Below are 19,943 nucleotides of genomic sequence, written 5' to 3' on the forward strand. Positions count from 1 at the left end.
GAAGTTTGGAGCGGTACAGACTGCAGTGTTTGCACCAGATGGACGACGGAGACCTCCTTCCCACAGAGCAGAAGACTCTGCTCACCACCAGGCATCTAAATGGGAAGGATTTGAGAAAGAATATACACCTGTGTATGTACAGTTGAATCACTTTGCTGTACTCCTGAGATTAACACAACACGTATAAAGTAAAAATTTTTAAAAAACAATAAGATACTTATAAATAAATTTAACCAAGGGGGCGCAATATTTGTTTGCTGGAGACTACAGAACACTGTGAAGGAAATTGAAATCTAAGTAAATGGAAAGATCCTTTTTTTGATGGATTGGAAGATTTGCTACATGATACAACATGGATGGATCTTGGAAACATTTTGCCAAGTGGGAGAAGTCAGTCCTGCACCCTGACAGTGGGCCGATCCCCAGGAACACCTGTACCGTAGCTCCCAGTGTGATCTCGGGCTGAGATCTTGAGCATAAGTCCGTATTGCCCAGCCCCTTATGTTTTTTTCCTTTATATTGTTTTTTATTGAGCTATACTTCACATAAGATAAATGTCACCCACTGAAAATTGTACATTTTAGTGTGTTCACAGAGGTATGCAGCCATCACCACAGGCGGCTGTATAGTGTCCTCATCAGTCTGAAAGGAGGCCTCGAGCCCATCAGCAGCCGCTCCCCGTTTGACGCGGGCCCCGCGGCTGCCTGTGCGTGGGTCGCGGCGCTGCAGCTCGGCAGCCTGTGGGTTTCTGCGGCTGCTGCTCTCGAGGGCCGTGCTTCCTTGGTGCGCCCGTGGCCTGTGAGCCTCCATGGGTCACTCCTGTGACCGCGCTGTGTTCCGCCCTGTGGACCACCTGTGGTCGTCCCGTCTCACGCTGACGGTGTTTGGTTGTTGTGGGCGTTACATATGATGCTGAGCTTTGCGTGGACATAAGTGATTTTCTCATCCTTCTGTCCGGCTTCTTGGCTGCTGAAACGGTTTGCAATTGCCATCCGGTTATTTCTCTGTCAGCTGCTCCCCCTCTGCCATTTGGTTAAAGCCCCGGATCCTTGGTGTGGAGAGCAAGGCCTCTGGTGGTTGACCAGGCCTCTGTGTAGTCTGGTTGGCTCCTTCTCTGCCCCAGAACCCCCGTCCTCTCTCTGCACCCCCTCCGTCTGGGGAGCTTCCGCCCTGCCCTGCCCTGCGAGGGGTCGTCCCTCGGGGGCCCACCCCAGCACCCCGTCTGGGGAGCTTCCGCCCTGCCCTGCCCTGCGAGGGGTCGTCCCTCGGGGGCCCACCCCAGCACCCCGTCTGGGGAGCTTCCGCCCCGCCCTGCCCTGCGAGGGGTCGTCCCTCGGGGGCCCACCCCAGCACCCCGTCTGGGGAGCTTCCGCCCCGCCCTGCCCTGCGAGGGGCCGTCCCTCGGGGGCCCACCCCAGCACCCCGTCTGGGGAGCTTCCGCCCCGCCCTGCCCTGCGAGGGGGCGTCCCTCGGGGGCCCACCCCAGCACCCCGTCTGGGGAGCTTCCGCCCCGCCCTGCCCTGCGAGGGGCCGTCCCTCGGGGGCCCACCCCAGCACCCCGTCTGGGGAGCTTCCGCCCCGCCCTGCCCTGCGAGGGGCCGTCCCTCGGGGGCCCACCCCAGCACCCCAGAGCTCATGCTCCCTTGTCCCATTCGCCCTGGACCCAAGTCCAGGGTGGGTGCTTTCTGCATTTCAGGGCGTGTCTGGGGGGCTCTGTATCTGTAGTTCACTTCCCCCCGTTGCGGAACACTGCCTGCCAGATCCTGAGGGGACTGAAGTGCCAGTGTGTGTGCCTCCTCCAGACTGTGAGCTCCTCAGAAGGGCCTGTCTTTGCCTCCCAGCATCCAGCAGAGCTCAGTGGCTGTCTGAACTTTTGTATATCGAATGTCATGGGAGACATTGGAGGTTCATTTTTAGAATAGCAGTTCTCAAGCTTGTCTGTAAAACCCTGTGAAGACTATGGGGAAAGCGCAGATTCCTGAGAACCAGCCCTCAACATGTAGAATTCGAGAGGTGCTTAGTGAGACTCTGAAATCTGCATTTCTATAGACATTGCACTTGATCCGTAGACCATGTTGTGAGAATCACACATAGAGTAGTGATTAACACCTTGGACTTGAAGGTCAAGTAAGGTTTGAGTGTTAGCTCTGCCTGTTACTGTGTGACCTTTTGCAAATTACTTAGCCTCTCTGGGCCTCCCTTTTCCTCCTAAACTCCATTCCTTGTAAAATGGAGGCTTAAGTGAGGAAGTCCTACACATTCTAGCATTTGCTGCATGTTTAATAGATTTAAAGCATTATTTTTCTGTTACTTTGTGTCATCTTATAACATGAGCTTTAAATTTTTCTAGACCATTACATAAATTGACTAATTTGAGATAATTAGAAAGTACCGCCCCCTAGATTATGGAACTTTGCCATCTATCAAGTTGTTTAAAAAGTTAAGTAATCAAGTTGATGGCAGTCATTCAAGCATTAAATCAATGACTTAACTAATGTCTCTTGCTTCCTTCCCACTTAAATTCTCTGATTCTGTGATTTTAAGGTACATTGCCCCAAAAAAAAAAAAAAAAAAAAAAGTACATTGCCTTAGGTTAAAAAAAAGGTAAATCAATTCATTAAAATCCTCCATTAATAATTTTAAATTTTTTCATTTCCTGCGTACTTAAAATGCAAGAGGAAATACAATGCAGAGCAAAATGGGTCACTGTACATAAAGAAAAGCCCTTTTCTGTACTGGACAGTCTGTGCTGCAGACGCATTTCCCCTTGCTTACCGTGCAAACTTCTGCAGTGGTGTCTACATACGGCTTTTCTCTGTCTGGCTTTCGTTTCCTATGAAACTAATATCTGTTTTGCTGTTTAAAAGTAAGGTGGGATGCTGTTTCTTTTATTTCAAGGTCTGTGAGTTAAAATTGGATATAATTTTATATGCATTATCTTTTTAAGCTGAGAGATGTATCCGATAGAGCTCCTAATTTGTCAAGAGCCACGTCGGACGTGCCAGAGCCCTTTCCTTATCTGGCCATAGGGACTGATGAGCGTCCCCTCCCTGAAGCCCGCCGCGTGGGGCCCGCCGTGTGGTGGCTGATACGTGACTGGCAGCACGCGCTCCCCCTCCGGTCCCGGCCGTGCTGGGAGCAAGCCTGCTGGCCAATTAGCGGGGGCAGCCTCCCCAGCCGACACTCAGCTCTCCTTCCGCTCACCCTCCTGAGGGGCGTCCTACAGTGCCCATCCTCATCGCTGTAATTTCATTAGCTGTCCATTACACTGCAAGCCCTTGTGAGTTTGCCTTTTATCTAACGCATTTTCCTCTTTTAAATTGCGCCCTGCCACCAACTATTCACTGAAGTTTTTAAATCTGGGATTATTACCATCAGAGGGGGCTTCCTGTCGGGTTTGCCTGAGCCCCCCACCTCCCACCAGGAATTGGGGTAAATGACTCCCTGAAGGCCGTGTGGTGCTTCTGAACCATTGCTTTACAGATTGAGTCTTTTCTTTTTCTATTCTAATCAGCACCTCAGCTTGTATACAATTGTGTTTTAAAGGTAATTTAAGTACACAGTTAATTCCTTAGTGCTTACGGAGAGAGGTGGTGATCCATGCCCTCTACCATCACCCTGCGTTCTGCTGCTTGGCGACTCTGACTGTCTCTTTAGGGAATGGCAGTGTGAGGGGACCGTGGCAGAGGAGCCAGGCGACGGGGTAACTCACCCTTGCAGTGTGCTTTCCTGCAGTTCTGAGTTTTATATTTAACAGCTTCTGTTGTACCACTGTTTTCTTGTTCTTGGAAAACCTAATTGAATACAATCAAGGAGCCTCTAAAGGTTAATTTAAGAGAGCTTTACTTTGAAATCTCATTGCTTTCTGATAAAATGCCAGGCCTAGAGATGGATTAGTTAATCCAAAGGATAATGAAATCACTTAATCTACTACAGAATAGTTTTAATAAATAAGCAGAAGCTTTCAGTACTGCCCGAGGTAATTTAATCTCAAACAGTAAGAATGCACAGTTTTGTTGAGGGATTTGCTCATTAGCACTTGGACCGAAGAAGGAAAGACACTGCATTTCTAAGTGTAGGTTATCAGAATCAGAATTGATGGACTCAAGTGGTTGAACAGGGATGTGTGGTGTGCTTTACTTGCATTCTAGCAATATTTCCCAATATAAAATTGACTTATCAAATACATACTAAGCCCTGTGCCAGGTCATGTGCTGGGCACTGAGACAGAAATCAAGAAATAGAAAGGCAGTCCCTGTCTCAGGAAGCTTGTGAGCTAGTCAGTGAGCTATGTGTCAGTAATTAAAGTCCCGCTTGGACTTCTCTATGAGACTGACAGGTTCTCAGATCAGACTCTGCTAAGAACTTCTATTCTGTGTAAAAGACAGATGTTATTTAAACATACATAAAGTACAAATGTGTGCTAGTTAGTTTCCAAGCACTTAAGGATTTTCCAGAGAGCTTTGTGTTATTGATTTCTCACTTAATTGCATTGTGGTCAGAGAACGCTCTCTTTGTAACTTGAATCGCTCTCAGATTTTTCGAGACTCATTTTGTGGCCCAGGACGCGGCGTGTCGTTTTTAAAGGCTGTTCTGCTGCTGTCGGAGGTCAGCTGGAGCCGTTGGCTGAGCGCCGTCCACATCCTCTGGCTCCGTCAGCTGCTGAGTGAGGGGCGGGGTGGGGTCTCGGCCTGAGCTCGCGGGCTTTCTGTGTCTCTGTGCAGTGCTGAGGCTGTTTGCTCTGTGTGTGTTGAAACTGTTAGTTGGTACATCAGTGTTGAGGATGGAGGAACTTCCCTCTGCCATGAAATGACCTTCATCCCTGCTACTCTTCTTTGCTCTGAAGTCCACTCTGGTCGATAGCCCCACCCCGGCTCCCTTTGATTGCATTTAGCACGGTGTGTATCTTTGTAGTGTGTATAGGTAGCATAGAACCAAGTATTGCCATATCACTATTTACGTTATTTCCCTAACAGTCACTCTGTAGATTACAAAATGCTCCTCACCACCGTTAGCCTGAGGCTTTTCTGACCCAGCCTGTGAGTCTTGCGGGTCTGCTTCAGGGCGGCGCCCCCCCCCCCCCCCCCCCCCCGCCCCGCTGTCCTGCCTGTGAGCTAGGTGTTGTCAGCCCAGCGGCGCTGTCACAGGCAACTCCGCTATGCAGCGTGCGTCTTAAAAACCCGAGGGAAGAAAGTAAGGAGGGCGACTTCTGGCGGGAGGGCTGCCTGCTTTCTGTTCTTTGCTGACATTTTGGTCCCTTTTCCTGAATAATCGTCTGAATTTATTTCCCTTGATTGATCTCCAGAGTCCTGCAGTGGTTGTTTTTGACCAGCTCGTCCAGCCCCGTGTTGTTTGTTAGGAGAGGGTTTGTTGGCCCCTGCCCCACCACAGGGAAAGTCTCCCATCGTGCTTCCTTTTGGGTTTTTCTTTTATTCCCAACTGTTTTTCACTAAGAAGCAGCAGATTCTCCCAGAATTGTGTGTCCCTGTGAATTGAGAGTCAGCAGAGTGAGAACGAATGGACATAAAAATAGCCAGGCCTTCCCGGCTTCCTTTGAAGCAGTGGACAGTCGGTAGGCAAAGTAGGAAAAGGAAGTTCCCTTCGCGGCTGTGTGCGTTCACTGGGAGCGAGCTGGTGTCAGCCCGCGTGGCCCCCCCCCCCCCCAGGCCCTGCCTGGAGCTGCCCCCAGCCTCTGCTGGTGCCCTCCCAGGCCCTGTGCAGAGACCGCCAGGCTCTGCTCCACACCTGGGAGCTGCAAAGACAGCTTTCCTGCCCGAGAGGCTGGCCCCAGAGGCCCAGGCTCCCTGTGGTGCGTGTGGGTCACCCCATGCTGGGGGCCAGGGAGGGAGAGGCGCGCCCCTTCCCACGCCTGTCCGCGCTCCGTAGGAGGCCCTCGGTCCCTGGGGAGACGCCGCGAGCGTCCCTGTGCCGTCCTTCCTGCTCGCCCCTCCCCCCCGTCCTAGCCTGTCTCCTGTGACTCGGTGGGAGGCTGGGGAAGCTGGGGCTTCTGCAGCCGAGAGGCTCCTGAGCCAGGCTCAGCGTTGGTTCAGCTTCCTCTGCTATATCTGGAGTCTTAGGTCACAGGAATGCCTTCCCAGAGGTGAAAATCCAGAAGGTGCCAGCAGCAGATAAGGGTTTGATCTGAATCAAATCAAGGTTGGAAGTCCGAGCTTTTTTTATTGTACATTGTCACTTTGCATGGAAACTGGGTTCCCACACAGAAAGCTCTCATTGTTTGTAAATATCACCGTGTCCCAGGGTTTAAAATACTTGAACAAAGGGAAACGAGTGGCCAGATTTGTGGTCCCACCCGTTCTTTATGTGGACTCACACATACTCACAGGTTCCTGCCCATGCAGTGATGGAAACTGCTGGTCTGACCGTCCTGACCTGGTGACACGCCGTCTTTGTCCGGAGCGGCGGCCGGGCCGGGGGCTCATGCATCCGCCGGGCACCAGGGGTGCTGCGGTGGCTCCTCCTGTGTTCAGGGGCCCTCTGCGTGCCAAGCACAGCAGCTGGAGACCGAGTTTTCCCAGAACCGCGATGTACTTCCGGTGCTCTGTTGTTTAGCCATGGTTTGACAGTGCTAACATGTGTTTCCAGAGATGTCAGGGCTCTGATGTTTAAATTAATTGCTTAGTAGCATTTTGGTACATTAGCTTGATCGTCGTGTTAGTGTGAGGTAGGTGACACCGCTCAGGCAGGTTCCCCATGACGCCAGTTAGGATTCCCGCAGTGCTGAGCGGCCCGGGGAGCCCCAGCAGCCCCGGCTGAGCCCCAGTTCCCGCCTTCCTAACCGGGCGTGTCTTCCAGGGCCCGCACACTCAGGAAGGTGCTCGGGAGGGGTGGCTGTCCCCCGGGCAGGCAGAGCCTCTCAGACGCGCCTGTTGAGGCTCCTCCGGCAGGAGGGCTCCCTGGGTCGTCGACTCCAGGACTCAGGGTCCCAGCCCTTGGCCTTCCTCCTCCCTTCCTGTGGAACTCCGCGACGACAGGGCAGCCGCTGGGTGTGGCCGATGGCCTGGCCACTGGTGCTTGGTCAGCTCGAAGCCTCAGGAGCGCGTGTGTTCATTGGAACCCGCACCTCGAAGGTCACACCTGAGACGGGCCTGGGAATCATAACGAGGGGCTCCCGCTCCGCCGGCCGGATGAGCTTGTGGCCACTGTGCTTGTCTTGGGGTCTCCCGACGCCCAGCCCCAGGCCCTTCCCACCAGACAGTGCCCTGGGCTCCAGGAGGTTTCCAGTAAGCAGGCCTTTTTATTATATGAGGAATGCTGAGAAATAGGAGAGAAATCAGATAAGCAACGTTTTCAAGAGCTGCTTAATTTTTTTGCTAAAAGCAGAACCATTAAATTGTCTGGGTCACATAATCTTCATGTATCATCTCCAGCAGCTTGCACAGTCCTCACTTCCTTCCATCATGAGAAGCCTTTTTCCTCTTGTGCTTCAGTGACTTTGCATGGGAGGCCAGCATAACTGTGTGAAGGCCACAGAGCAGTGGAGGTTTGACAGGTTAATTCCATCACACGCGTAAGTTTAGCTTGAGGTCACTCGGGAAGTTTGTGGAAGGCAGTTACTTGTGGAGGTGCTTCACTGCCATGGGAACGGTGGTCCGCCGCTTGGCACCGTGGGGAAGGGGGCTGGGTTTCTTGCCAGTGGGCCCTTCCATGCAGGACACAGCAGGCTGGCTGTTTGCAGCCAAGAGTGGGTGACGCAGGCTCGCCAGCGTTGACGTGGCTCGTGCGTGCCCATCGGTAGTGCATGGGAGGCATGGTTCTCTGCTCCGTCGGAGGCTCCCGCCCGCACACATCTGGGTGGACACCTCCCTGTGGCCAGGGCCTCCTCACAGCCTGCTGGCCACGGCCCCAGAGCAGGCATCCTGAGAGGGGGACAGGTACCAGCCCCTTGCCTTTCATGACCTGGCACAGGGGCCTGCCCGGCTCCAGGGGAGGGACGTGGACCCCACGCTGATGGGCAGTGAGGCTCTAAGGGGGACTCAGGGCAGAAACACCACCAGGCCGCTTCTCAGGAGTCCAGGCCGTCTCTCTAGAAAGTGGAGACAGTACTAGTGCGACAGGGACCCCAAGTGAGAGGGGCCTGGGCGGGGAGGGGAGGGGTTCTTGCCACACATGCAGGCTGCCCACGGGCTCACTGGGGACCCCCCCCGCGAGCATTCAGCAGGCAGCATCCCCGTCAGTCCACAGCCCCGGGCTAGCTCTGCTGTGGTTTAACTGCGCGCTGTGTTCAGTCACAAAATGCAAGACACTGGGGATGAACTGCAGAGGTGGGAAGCCGAGAGACCCCGTGTAGAGCCTGGATCTGACTGTGAGTGTGGTCTCGGCTGCCCTCTTGTCTTTTAAGCAGACGTGCTGAGGTGGGGTTGACCGCGGCACAGATGAACATCAGGTGTGGGGCGTGATGGTCCAACTACGCACGCACACATGAAGTGTGACCACAGGAGGCTGAGTGAACCTCGTCTCACGTGCGTGTGGAGTAGAAAGATGTTCCGTGATGAGAACTGTAAGCGTCTACTCTCAACTTTTATGTACAGCATACAGCAGTGTTACGTCCCTGCTGCTGAGTCACTCCAGTCGTGTCCGACTCTCTGCGACCCCGTAGACGGCAGCCCACCAGGCTCCCCCGTCCCTGGGATTCTCCAGGAGAGAACACTAGAGGGGGTTGCCATTTCCTTCTCCAATGCATGAGAGTGAAAAGTGAAAGTGAAGTCGCTCAGTCGTGTCTGACTCTTAGCGACCCCATGGACTGCAGCCCACCAGGCTCCTCCGTCCATGGGATTTTCCAGGCGAGAATGCTGGAGTGGGGTGCCATTGCCTTCTCCAGTTACGTCCCTAGGACCTATTTATCTCGAAACTGCAAGTCTCTGCCTCCGGTTCCCCTCCCCATCCCACCTCTGGTGACCACAAATCTAACCCCTTTTTCTCTGTGTTTGACGCGTGGCAGCCCCGCCACGGTGAGGCGTGACTCAGGGTTCGGCGTTACCGTGCGGTGGTGACCGCTGCCGCTGCACGGGTTTCAGTTTCACAGCTTTGCTGACTTGTGATCCACGTGCACGCCCGGGGATCTGTCCCCACGCCCGACAGACGTCTGTCTCCGTGAGAACATCCTGCCCTTGGTCTGCTGTCACTGCAGGGCTTGCGTTTTTCTTGATTTTGTGTAAACAGAACCGCAGCTGCAGTTTGGGGGGGGGTCTGGCTTCTCTCACCGAGCGTAATGGTTGTGTGTCAGTAATTCATCTCCTCCTTTCCTGGAGACTCGTCCGTTTACGGCTGTGTCCCGGTTCATTATCCGTTCGACTGTTGGTGGACTCAGGGCTGTTTCCAGCTGTCGCTTGTTGTGAGGAAAGGCCCCCTGGACCGTCTGTGTGGGTGTGTGTGGAGGCGTCTGAGAGTGGGTTGGCTGGGTCACGTGGTCTGAGAGGGTTGGGGCTCCCGTCCCCCGCGGCACACGAGGGCCCCCAGTCCTCCCTGTCCTGGCCGGGGCTGGGCACGGGCAGCCTCGGTCCTGTCCTGCGTGTGAGGTTTGGTTTCTGTCCTGCAGGTGCCTCTGAGCTCGTGATGTTGGGTGTCTTTGCGACACATCCAGGACCCTTCTTGGTGAAGTGTCCATCACGAGGCCACTCACTCCAGAAGAGACGTCATGCCGTCTGGGGCATGACCCTTGCCCTCAGGGAACTCCCAAGATTAGTTTTGAAACATAGTATTTGCAGGTCTCTTACTGCGGTGCCCTTTCCTGAGCGGTAGGCCGCCTTCAGATGACTGAGGCTTCTCCTGCAGGACCACCTCCTTCTCGCGGCCCTCAGCCTCTCTGGCTGTGTCCTGAGCCCTGTTACACCAGCAACTGACCTGTGTGCAAGCTGAAACCAGGACGGGGGGCGTGGGGAGCGGAGCGGGGGTCGGGAGCCCGGGAGGGCAGGAGCAGGGGCTGCCCCGCCCCGCCGAGGGTCCCAGGAGCCACACCCCTCTGGACGGGTGCGCTTGGTCGGTGCAGAACGAACCGCTGAAAGATGGGAAAGAGCAGCGGTTGCTGCTGGAGGCCGTGAAGTGGGCTCCTGACCGGGTGCGTGTACTGAGGGGCTCTGTCCCCGCGTCACCGCCCCCCTTGGGGCCCTGCGGGCAGCCTGGTCAGGCAGAGAGGCGATGCGGAGCGTCCAGGCCGCCTCCCCTCGCGTGGTGTTCTCCCCGCTGGGCCCAGGGCTGTGGCCGGAGCCTCTGCTCTGGCAGCTGAACCCTGGGCCACCGCCTTGCGTGGACTGTCTTTCTCAGACGTAAGGTGTTTGAACAAGCCCAGGTGTACGTTCTCTGTCTTTGTAAAGTGGTGTCTCACTTTCAGCAGGCTTCGTGTTTAGAGATGAAGCTTGTGTTGTAAAGCCCATTCTGTGCGGAGGCCTCTGGACCCTCTCTCCTTCTCTTCAGGGTGCTCCAAAGCCAGCTCTGGAGCAGCCTCTGCAGAGCCTGGCCCACGGCCCGGGGTCGGGCATGACTTTCCAGACGCATCCAGCCTGTAGCCTGTGCCGCTCCTCCGTCCTGTGCGTGCGCCCCGTTTCACGTGTCCGTTTTCTGGTCGTAGACGTTTGTGTTGCTTCCGCTTCCACCTCTCGTGCTGCCGTGAATGCTCCCGGGGGGACTCGGGTCCATGCCCTCTGCGGGTCTTCTCGGGGTGGCCCTCCCGGGGCCCCTGGTGGCGCTCTGTGTGTGTGGCCAGGGGTTGTCTCCCTGCCCCGCAGCAGCCAGAAGGGGGCCCTGGCTTCTCGCTGTCCCCAGCTTCTGCTCTCAGGGGTCCAGCTCTCAGGGTGCCGCCGTGCAGCCGTCCCCAGCTCCTGGGGTTCCCAGCTCTCAGGGTGCCGTGCAGCCCGGCGGGGGAGGCAGTGGAGTGGCACAGTCTGGGTTCTGGCCTGCGGTTCCTTGGTTACCAGCGGCCTCCCGCTTCTTCTCTTGTGCTGCTGGGCGTCCGTCAGCCTTGGAGACAAGCTGGTTCGGGGCCTCTGCCCTTTTCCGTGTTTGCACCATTGGGTTGTTCGCTGTTGAGTTGTAGGTTTGTTTGTTTCTCATGGAAATTTTTAGGTATGTTGTGCTAAAGCAGTGCTAAAGTAAAATGGCCCTTGGGGACACACCCCAGGCCCAGGTGTCCTGGTCACCCCCCACCCCTGGCATTCCATTTAACATCACCACTCGTTTGGACACTTTCTCTGGCGGCTCAGGTGGTAAAGAATCTGCCCATAATGCGGGAGACCCTGGTTCCATCCCTGGGTCAGGAAGATCCCTTGGAGAAGGGTGTGGCAGCTCACTCCAGTATTTGTGCCTGGAGAATCCCATGGACAGAGGAGCCAGGTGGGCTACAAGAGCTGGACACGACTGAGCGACTTAAGCGTGCACACGCACACACGCGCACACACACACACACACGTCTGGACAGAGTTCAGAGTTCCCAGTTGGATCCTGGTCAGCTTTACAGTTGATTTGCTTGAATTAAGATCCAAATAAGGTTCGCATATTGCATTGTTTCCTTTCAGTGTCTGTCTGGAAGGAATGGGACAGTGTGTCCAGAGCGTCTGTGTTTGGGCTTGGGGAGGCTAGCCTCACAGCTCTGTCTGGGGGTGAATTGGCTGCATCTGCCCCTGGCTCAGGTATCGGGCAGAAGCCCTGAGCTGTGGGGTTGAGTGCATCCATCCGTCCAGGCGGGGGTGGGGCCGGTGCGGAGCACGGTCACCGGCTGGAGCCGCTCGGCCGCCTGCTGCGGGAAGCCCTCTCCTCAGAAGGGCGCCTTGGGGCCTTCTGCCCAGTGCTCCATCCTGGCCCAGCTCCCCAGCGGGCGGCGTCCCGAGTGGGGTCCGGCTGGCCGACGCCTTCAGGGCAGTGGGCCTGCCTCCAGGCCGCACGCTGGGCCCCGGGACCTTGGAGAGCTGTGCCCGACCGACTGGCTGGCTCCCCGGGGGAGGGCAGGCCAGGGGCATCTGGACAGGCCCAGCCGGCCGTGTGGAGGCTCAGTAGGGGCCAGGGTCCTTGCTGCCCCAGCCCTGCAGGGTGCAGGCGGCTGTGTCCTCAGGCCAGCGCCCTCCCACCCCGCCCGCCCGCCCTGCGTCTCTTCCCGCCTCCACTTCACATGCACGTCTGACGTGGATGTCACGACACGCGGGCCTCCCTCTCCTGACCCAGAGCGGAGCCTGGCCAAGGGCCCAGGCAGACGTGCACCCAGCACCACGGGCTGCTCCGCCGGGGCCAGGGGGCCTCTGCTGACCGTCACTCGGGGGTCACCCGGGAGCCCAGAACCGCCTCCTGCCGGTTCTCCCTCGTTGGGCCCTGCCTCCCCACCATCCGCACCCAGGCTCTAACATCCCCCAAACGCTGCCCCCCGGCCTGGGCTGAGGCCTGGAGGCCCCTGGGCAGAGGCTTGTCTGTGGCTCCTTCCTGCCTCCCGACGCCAGGCAGTGTGGTTGGTGGGAGACCCCGCCGTGATGGCTGAGCCGGTGGAGGAAGCTGTGTGTTGCAGAGGCAAACCGTGGGCTCAGGCCCCGTGCCTTATTGCCTTAAATACGAAAGTGTCGGTCGCTCAGGTGTGTCCAGCTCTTTGCAGCCCCCTGGCCTGTGTGTAGCCCGCCAGGTACTGCAGTGCGTTGCCATGCTCTTCTCTGGGGGATCTTCCCGACTCAGGGATCACACCCGTGTCTCCTGCACTGCAAGCGGAATATGTACTGTCGGAACCACCACTGTGTGGCATTTGGGGGTGCGTTTCGTGGCCCTTAATTAAAAGACAAGTGACAACGTGTCAAGATGTTCTCTGACATACTGTTTGTATAGCTTCTCGGCCCTCAGACCGCCCCCCCCCCCCCCCCGACCCAGCGTCAGTGCACGGAAGTGGGTCCTGCCCGCTGCAGGGGGACAGGCTGCGTCTGAGCTCAGGAGGGCCGCGGGCGGGGCGGCGCCTCAGGTGAGTCTGCGGGAGCTGAGACGGCACAGGCAGGCCAGCTGCCCGCGGGGCCCGGCGACGCTCCTGGGGTGGGCAGGGTGCCCTGCGTGCGTCTCTGCTCAGGGCTTTGAAGGTTCTGGTCAGCCGCCTACCCGCTGCTGCTGGACTGCAGGCCCAGCTGCTTCCGGCAGAGCCCGGGCCTCTGTCACAGCCGCTGAGGCCAGGCACGTAGGCGGCTCCAGGTCGGCCGGTCGCTGGGCAGGAAGTGGGGCATGCTTCCTGCAGGCCTGCGTGAGCGGCCGGCGGCAGGCCTTGGCCCGTGTGGAGCTGGACACGTCGTCAGGCGCTCTGTCCTTGCTGCCCCTGGGCCGCCCGTGTCCTGGCTCCCTGGTCGGGGCCGCGCCCCCAGGACTGGGCGGAGGAGTCCCGTGGGGGTCCAGGACCCGGGCCTCCGTGGGGCGCGCGCCGGTGTGTGGGAACGCGGGGGCCCTGCCCCCCAGGGGCCATGGACAGGTGGCCTCCTTCCCGTCCGTGTTTCTCCCACTGGCTGCGTCCTGAGATCCCCGGGAGGGCAGAGGGGCAGGTTGGCCGTGGGGGTGGCAGGCGTTGCAGAGCAGAGGCTGTGAGGGCGGCCAGCCTGCTGGGGGGTCCCCGCTGTCGTGGGGACCGGTGATGCGGGGCTTCCGGGCCTCAGCGTGGGGGGCTGGCTCTGCCCTTCTCTGGCCGTGGCGGGCCCACCACACGCTGCCGCACTCGCCCCAGAGCTCTCGGCAGGTCTGTGCCCCCTTGGCACCGCGACCTGGTCGCTTCCGTCAGCACAGCCTACGAACAAGGCCTCCAGGCTGGATTGGCAGCCACTGGGGGAGTGACCTCTGGCTCGTCGCCCCCAGCGGGCAGCGTCCCGGGGCCTGCGGTCAGGGCCCGACGGCTCCTTTTGGCGACAGAGCTCGTGTCCACCCCCCTGTGGCTTTTGTCAGGAGCCCCGCCTGGCCCCTGGGCCCCGTGTGGGGTCAGGAACTAGCTGTCTGTGCGGGGGTCGGCGGGCAGCCTTGCTGGAGCTCCCTGCAGATGCAGGGCACTGCCCTGTGCCCGCTGCTCAGGGAGGGGCGCGGTGCCCGGTGTCCCCGAGGAGGGCGGCCCGCAGACAGAACCCAGGTCGTGCCACGCCGGGGACGCTCTTTCTTTAGTTCATGGTATTTTCATAAAGTGTGTGAATTTCCAAATGTAATCGTGGAGTTTCTGCTTCAAAAGGATTCTTGCAAATAAGGTAAAAGCTAATCTCTAGCTGACCTGCTCTGTCATATAATAAGATACTCTGAGGGACACATCACGTCTATAGTTGGGAACAGTGCTTCCTGGACATGGAGCTGGGTACTTGTCGGAGCCGAGCTGACCCTTGCACATGCATCGCGGGGCCTGCCGCCCATGCCGTCGGCTCTGGGTGTTCCCTCTGCAGACTGGCAGCCGCCGCCCTCGCTGTGAAGTGGGGTTGTCCTGTGAGTCGGGGTGCGGGGTGGCTGGACTCAGCTCTTCGTGACACAGAGCTGCCGCTCCCGCGGCCCCTGACACCAGCGGGCCCGGGCCCCGGCCCACCGAGCTTTCTGCAGAGGCTCGTCCTACCTGGACTTGACAGCCTCCGCCCCCTCCACTGTGACCTGAGAAGCCTGGGGAGGGGTGTCACTCACGTGTTTTTTTCTTTTCCTGCAGAACATTGACATCACCAATTTCAGCAGCAGCTGGAACGATGGGCTGGCCTTCTGCGCCCTGCTGCACACCTACCTCCCCGCGCACATCCCCTACCAGGAGCTCAGCAGCCAGGAGAAGGTGCGGGCGCGCGGGTGCGGAGGCGGGGCCCTTCCGGGGGCACGGGGGCGGGCTGCCGGTTCACCCCCTGGCTGATGACACAGGCTCAGGGCTTGGTGCGGAGAGTGGTCTGGGCGGCGCCACCCACGCCAGGCCAGGCTCCTCCCCATCCAGCCAGGACCGGCTCGGCTCGGTTCAGCTCAGTCGCTCAGCCGTGTCCAACTCTACGACCCCACGACTGCAGCACGCGAGGCCTCCCTGTCCTTCACCAACTCCCGGAGTTTACTCAAACTCATGCCCATCCAGTCGGTGATGCCATCCAGCCATCTCATCCTCTGTCGTCCCCTTCTCCTCCTGCCTTCAATCTTTCCCAGCATCAGGGCCTTTTCCAATGAGTCAGCTCTTCTCATCAGGTGGCCAAAGTACTGGAGTTTCAGCTTCAGCACCAGTCCTTCCAATGAACACCCAGGACTGATTTCCTTTAGGATGGACTGGCTGGATCTCCTTGCAGTCCAAGGGATTCTCAAGAGTCTTCTCCAACACCACAGTTCAAAAGCATCAATTCTTCGGCGCTCAGCTTTCTTCACAGTCCAACTCTCACATCCATACATGAACCCTGGAAAAACCATAGCCCTGACTAGACGGACCTTTGTTGGCAAAGTAATGTCTCTGCTTTTTAATATGCTGTCTAGGTTGGTCATAGCTTTCCTTCCAAGGAGTAAGCATCTTTTAATTTCATGGCTGCAGTCACCATCTGCAGTGATTTTGGAGCCCAGAAAAATGAAGTCAGCCACTGTTTGCACTGGTTCCCCATTATTTGCCATGAAGTGATAGGACTGGATGCCATGATCTTAGTTTTCTGAATGTTGAGCTTTAAGCCAACTTTTTCACCCTCCTCTTTCACTTTCATCAAGAGACTCTTTAGTTCTTCGCTTTCTGCCATAAGGATGGTGTCATCTGCATATCTGAGGTTATTGATATTTCTCCGGCAATCTTGATTCCAGCTTGTGCTTCCTCCAGCCCAGAGTTTCTCTTGATGTACTCTGCATATAAGTTAAATAAGCAGGGTAACAATATACAGCCTTGACATACTTCTTTCCCAGTTTGGAACCAGTCTGTTGCTCCATGTCCAGTTCTAACTACTGTTCTTGACCTGCATACAGGTTTCTCAAGAGGCAGGTCAGGTGGTCTGGTATGCCCATCTCTTTCAGGATTTTCCACAGTTTCTTGTGATCCACACAGTCAAAGGCTTTGACATAGTCAATAAAGCAGAAGTAGATGTTTTTCTGGAACTCTCTTGCTTTTTCAGTAATTCAGCGGATGTTGGCAATTTGATCTCTGGCTCCTCTGCCTTTTCTAAATCCAACTTGAACATCTGGAAGTTCATGGTTCATGTACTGTTGAAGCCTGGCTTAGAAAATTTTGAGCATTACTTTGTCAGTGTGTGAGATAAGTGAAATTGTGTGGTAGTTTGAAGATTGTTTGGCATTACGTTTCTTTGGGATTGGAATGAAAACTGACCTTTTCCAGTCCCGTGGAAAGGGATTTGATCTGATAGAACACCTGAAGAGCTATGGACAGAGGTTCATGACATTGTACAGGAGGCAGGGATCAAGACCATCCCCCAGAAAAGGACGGGCTCAGTGCACCCCAAGCCTTCTACTGCCCCCAGCACCCCATCTCAGGGCCCCTCCTGCCCTTCAGATGACTTCTGAAGACCCCCACAAAGGGAAAACTATTTCACAGGTATTTCTTATTAGCTTTGGGGGTGTACAGGCAGCTCAGGTCTGAGCCCTGTTGGGGGTCACCGCACAGCCGGTCGGCAGAGGGGCGGGAGGGCCCGGGGCGGCGGTCAGCGCGGCAGGCGTGGGCGGGCTGGTGGCCCTCCCCGGCCTGCTCACACAGCCGTCCTGCGGCTTCTCTTCCAGCGGAGGAACTTCACTCTGGCCTTCCAGGCGGCCGAGAGCGTCGGTATCAAGTCCACACTGGTGAGGCCTCATCCTGAGGGGGCTGCCGGGCGGGGCCCTAGGCGCTCGGGGGCGCTGCCAGCTGCGGGGACCCGGGAGGGTGCGGACGGCCCGCCCCGTGTGCCCCGTGCCTCACACGGAGCGTCCGAGGCCGCGCCCTGGCTGGGGGTGGTCAGGGTCGCCGTCGGAGGCGCACCCCAGCAGCTCGGCCTATGCCCCAGTGGAGGGCGGGGGCCCAGAGCACAGGGCCCCCGGGGGTGCGGTCAGGGCGGGGCGGGGCTGCCGTGCTCGGGACAGATTGTTCTGTGGGGGCTCCTGCCTCGTCAGCAGGTTTGACTTCAAGGGAGAAAACGCTGCATCCAAGTACACAGCCAACCTCCCTGCACCCAGAGACGCACAGCTTAGGGTGTCCGCAGAGTGAGGGACCCCACGGGGCCAGGTCAGGAGCCCCCAGAGCTACCTCCCAGCCCGAGGGTACCTGTCACCTGCCTTGTAGCAACCGATAGCTTTGAACAAGTGTTTGCACTCATCTTTACCCTGCAGGAGTGTTCACGCAGAGTTCCATGAATCTGTCTTGCGATCTCACAGAAGCACATGGTTTTGAGTGGCTTCTATTCGGTTGTAAACGTAGACAGAAGTACGGTTATGTGATGGTTCCTTTATCTGGAAGGTTCACGCCACGTGTAAAGTTCTGATGTCCAAGAAGTGGGCAGTCCCCCACCCTGAAAGCTTCCCGTTGAGGCTCCTCCACTGAACACGCGCGTGTTCTTTCTCCCCGTCTGGCTGACCCCACGCTCATCTGTGCCCTGCACCCCCGGCTCTCCAGCGGGCCTGGGAGGCCCGGCTCAGAGCTCAGGCCCCCGCCCGCTTCCCAGCAGCATTGGCCGGCACCTGCAGGCCTTGGGGTCACGGCTGGGGGCTGTGCGGCAGGCCTGGGGGGCGGGCACGTGTGGGGATGAGCCCCATTAGGCCCTGGGCGGCCCTGGGCACCCGGCGGGGATGTGGCCACACCCTGCCCTCTGGCCTGTGTGACAGGCGGGGCGGGGCCCGGAGCCCGGGGGGCCGCCCAGGCTCTAACGGCTGCTTGCTTCCCGCCAGGACATCAGCGAGATGGTGCGGACCGAGCGGCCGGACTGGCAGAGTGTGATGCTCTACGTGACTGCCATCTACAAGTACTTCGAGACCTGAGCGCCCGCCACCCGTCACGGGGCCCAGCAAGCTTCCTGTGCCCCAGCCGCCCGCCCCACGGGGACTCGGCCTGCAGCCCGACCCGCTCGCCCACCCGGGTCGGAGCCGTGGCGGGAGGCTCGTCCTCCGCCAGCTGGGGCACTGGGCTTCCTGCGCCCACAGCCCCGGGAAGCACCTCGGCTGCCCACCCGAGAACCAGGGTCGGGAGCCTGCCGGGACCTGCCTGCCTCCTGCCCCCAGGCTCCCATGCGCAGACACGTTGCTGCCCTCCAGCCCCAGGGGCCTGGGAACCCGGTGCTGGCCTCAGGGTCCTGATAGAGGAGTTCCCCACAAGCGGTTCTTGGGCTAGAAAGTGCGTTTCTTACGAGCAATATTGGGGGAAGGGCTCCTGTTCTCTCAGCACCACTGTTAAATTGTTTTAGTAAACATAGCAATGAAACAGCGTCTGGACGTGAGGCGGGGAAACAGGACCAGCGTCGCCAGAAACGGGAGGAAAAGCCGAGCGACCCGAGGCCCAGACACTGCGGCTTCAGCCCCTGCAGCGCTTGGACATGGCCTGCCTCCGGCGGGGTGGACAAAAGTGCCTTAGCTCTGCAGGCCGGGCCCGCATCCCGATGACCAACCTCGGCCCGTCCTGGGGCCCAGGAGCTGCTGGGGTGACCCGTGTCCAGAACCCAGACTGGCAGGCGGAAGGGCGGCCCGCACCCCGGGGGCTCGGGGCGAGGAGGCAGCCGCGCGGCGGGCGCTGCAGCTCCGTGGGGTGAGAGGCTGTGGGTGAAGCGCCGTTGTCAGCTGTGGAGCAGCGCCCGGCCGGAGCCCAGGCCCCCGAGGACGCCTGCCGGGCCTGCCCTCACATCTGCGGGCGCCACTGTGCCCACCCGGTGGCCGTCAGGGAGACGGGCCGCCCTCCACGTCTCCCCTCGGCTCCTCTCTCCCCCACGCTCACGGCAGCCTGCGTGCCCAGCCTGTGGCCACGATTGAGTCTATTTATTAAGTGGGGGCCGCTTTCCTGTCCGGCGGAGACCTCCCTGGGTCTGCAGGCCGCTCGCTGTCCCTGGGGACGCCTGCCGCAGGGCCGGGGGTGGGGGCCCCGGCGTCCCCTGGAGGAGGGCCCGGCTTCAGCCCAGGGCTGGTGGGGCTGCAAGGGGGTCTCCCGGGGGCCCTGCTGCCTCTGATGACAGCCCATGTGGCCAGGCCCTCGGTCCCCACGGGGGTCCTGTGAGGAGACTGCAGGAGGCTGGCCAGGACTACTGGCTGTGAGGGGCCGTCTGGACGGCCTGGGGCCCAGCCTGCCTGCAGCCAGCATGCCAGGGGCCGCCTGCCTCCTCCCGCCAAGCACAAGCTTCCTGCAAAAGGACCCATGGGCTTCCTCTTGACCACAGGCTTCTGCTGACTGACAATACCCTAAATTTTGTTCTATTAAATACTCTTGAATGTATTAAAAGTGTTGTAACACATCGGCTTGGGCTTTTCTGGGTCACCATGAACAGGACGCTCACTGCTTCCAGGGTCTGGCTGTGCTGGGAGGACGGCTGACCCCGGAGCCCGCGGGCGAGGAGGTGTCCCGGGGCCTGGAGGGGGGGTGGCCTGTGTTGGGGGGCCGGCCGTCTGCCTGCGTGGCGGGAGGCACGGCCCGGGCAGGTGCTGCTCTGCTGGAGGAGGGCCCCTTGAGGCTTGGTGGGTGATTGTAAAAGTATATCTCAGAGATAATCTTGAGAATACATAAAATTATAAAGAAAAACCAGCCACCTCTACTCATCACAGCGCCCAAGCAGTCAGCCTTTCTTCCTCGTGTAGAGGGACTGACCCCACGGCCCAGCCACGTCACCTGACACACGGCGCGATCCCGTTGGTGCGGGGCGACGTGAGCGCCCCTGCCGGGTCTGTGACCCCCTCCCCGGGTCAGGGCCTTGTCCGGGGATGCTCAGAGCCCCCTCTGCTGCTGCCCTGCCGGAGGCTGTCCCACGGCGGCCAGAGGCTCTGCGCTGCACCTGGGCCCTGCTTGAGGCAGCAGGAGGGAGGCACCACTCCGGACCCCGGGCAGCGAGGGGCAGACACCCTCC

The 19,943-nt window shown here is 58.6% G+C and overlaps 1 protein-coding gene across 4 annotated transcripts in view; it reads left to right on the forward strand.

Annotated features, from left to right (window-relative positions):
• Positions 1–19,337, forward strand: part of SPECC1L (sperm antigen with calponin homology and coiled-coil domains 1 like) — an 86,139-nt gene extending 66,802 nt beyond the window's left edge. For all 4 annotated transcript variants that reach the window (XM_043901160.1, XM_043901161.1, XM_043901159.1 and 1 more), the window contains 3 exons: positions 14,630–14,746; positions 16,654–16,713; positions 17,791–19,337. In XM_043901160.1, the coding sequence (XP_043757095.1) occupies positions 14,630–14,746; positions 16,654–16,713; positions 17,791–17,880 (267 nt within the window). In that variant the 3' untranslated portion in view covers positions 17,881–19,337. The remainder of the gene's footprint in view (positions 1–14,629; positions 14,747–16,653; positions 16,714–17,790) is intronic.
• Positions 19,338–19,943: the final 606 nt, after the last annotated feature.

This window comes from Cervus elaphus, chromosome 5 (assembly GCF_910594005.1).
Source record: "Cervus elaphus chromosome 5, mCerEla1.1, whole genome shotgun sequence".
Lineage (NCBI taxonomy): Eukaryota > Metazoa > Chordata > Mammalia > Artiodactyla > Cervidae > Cervus > Cervus elaphus.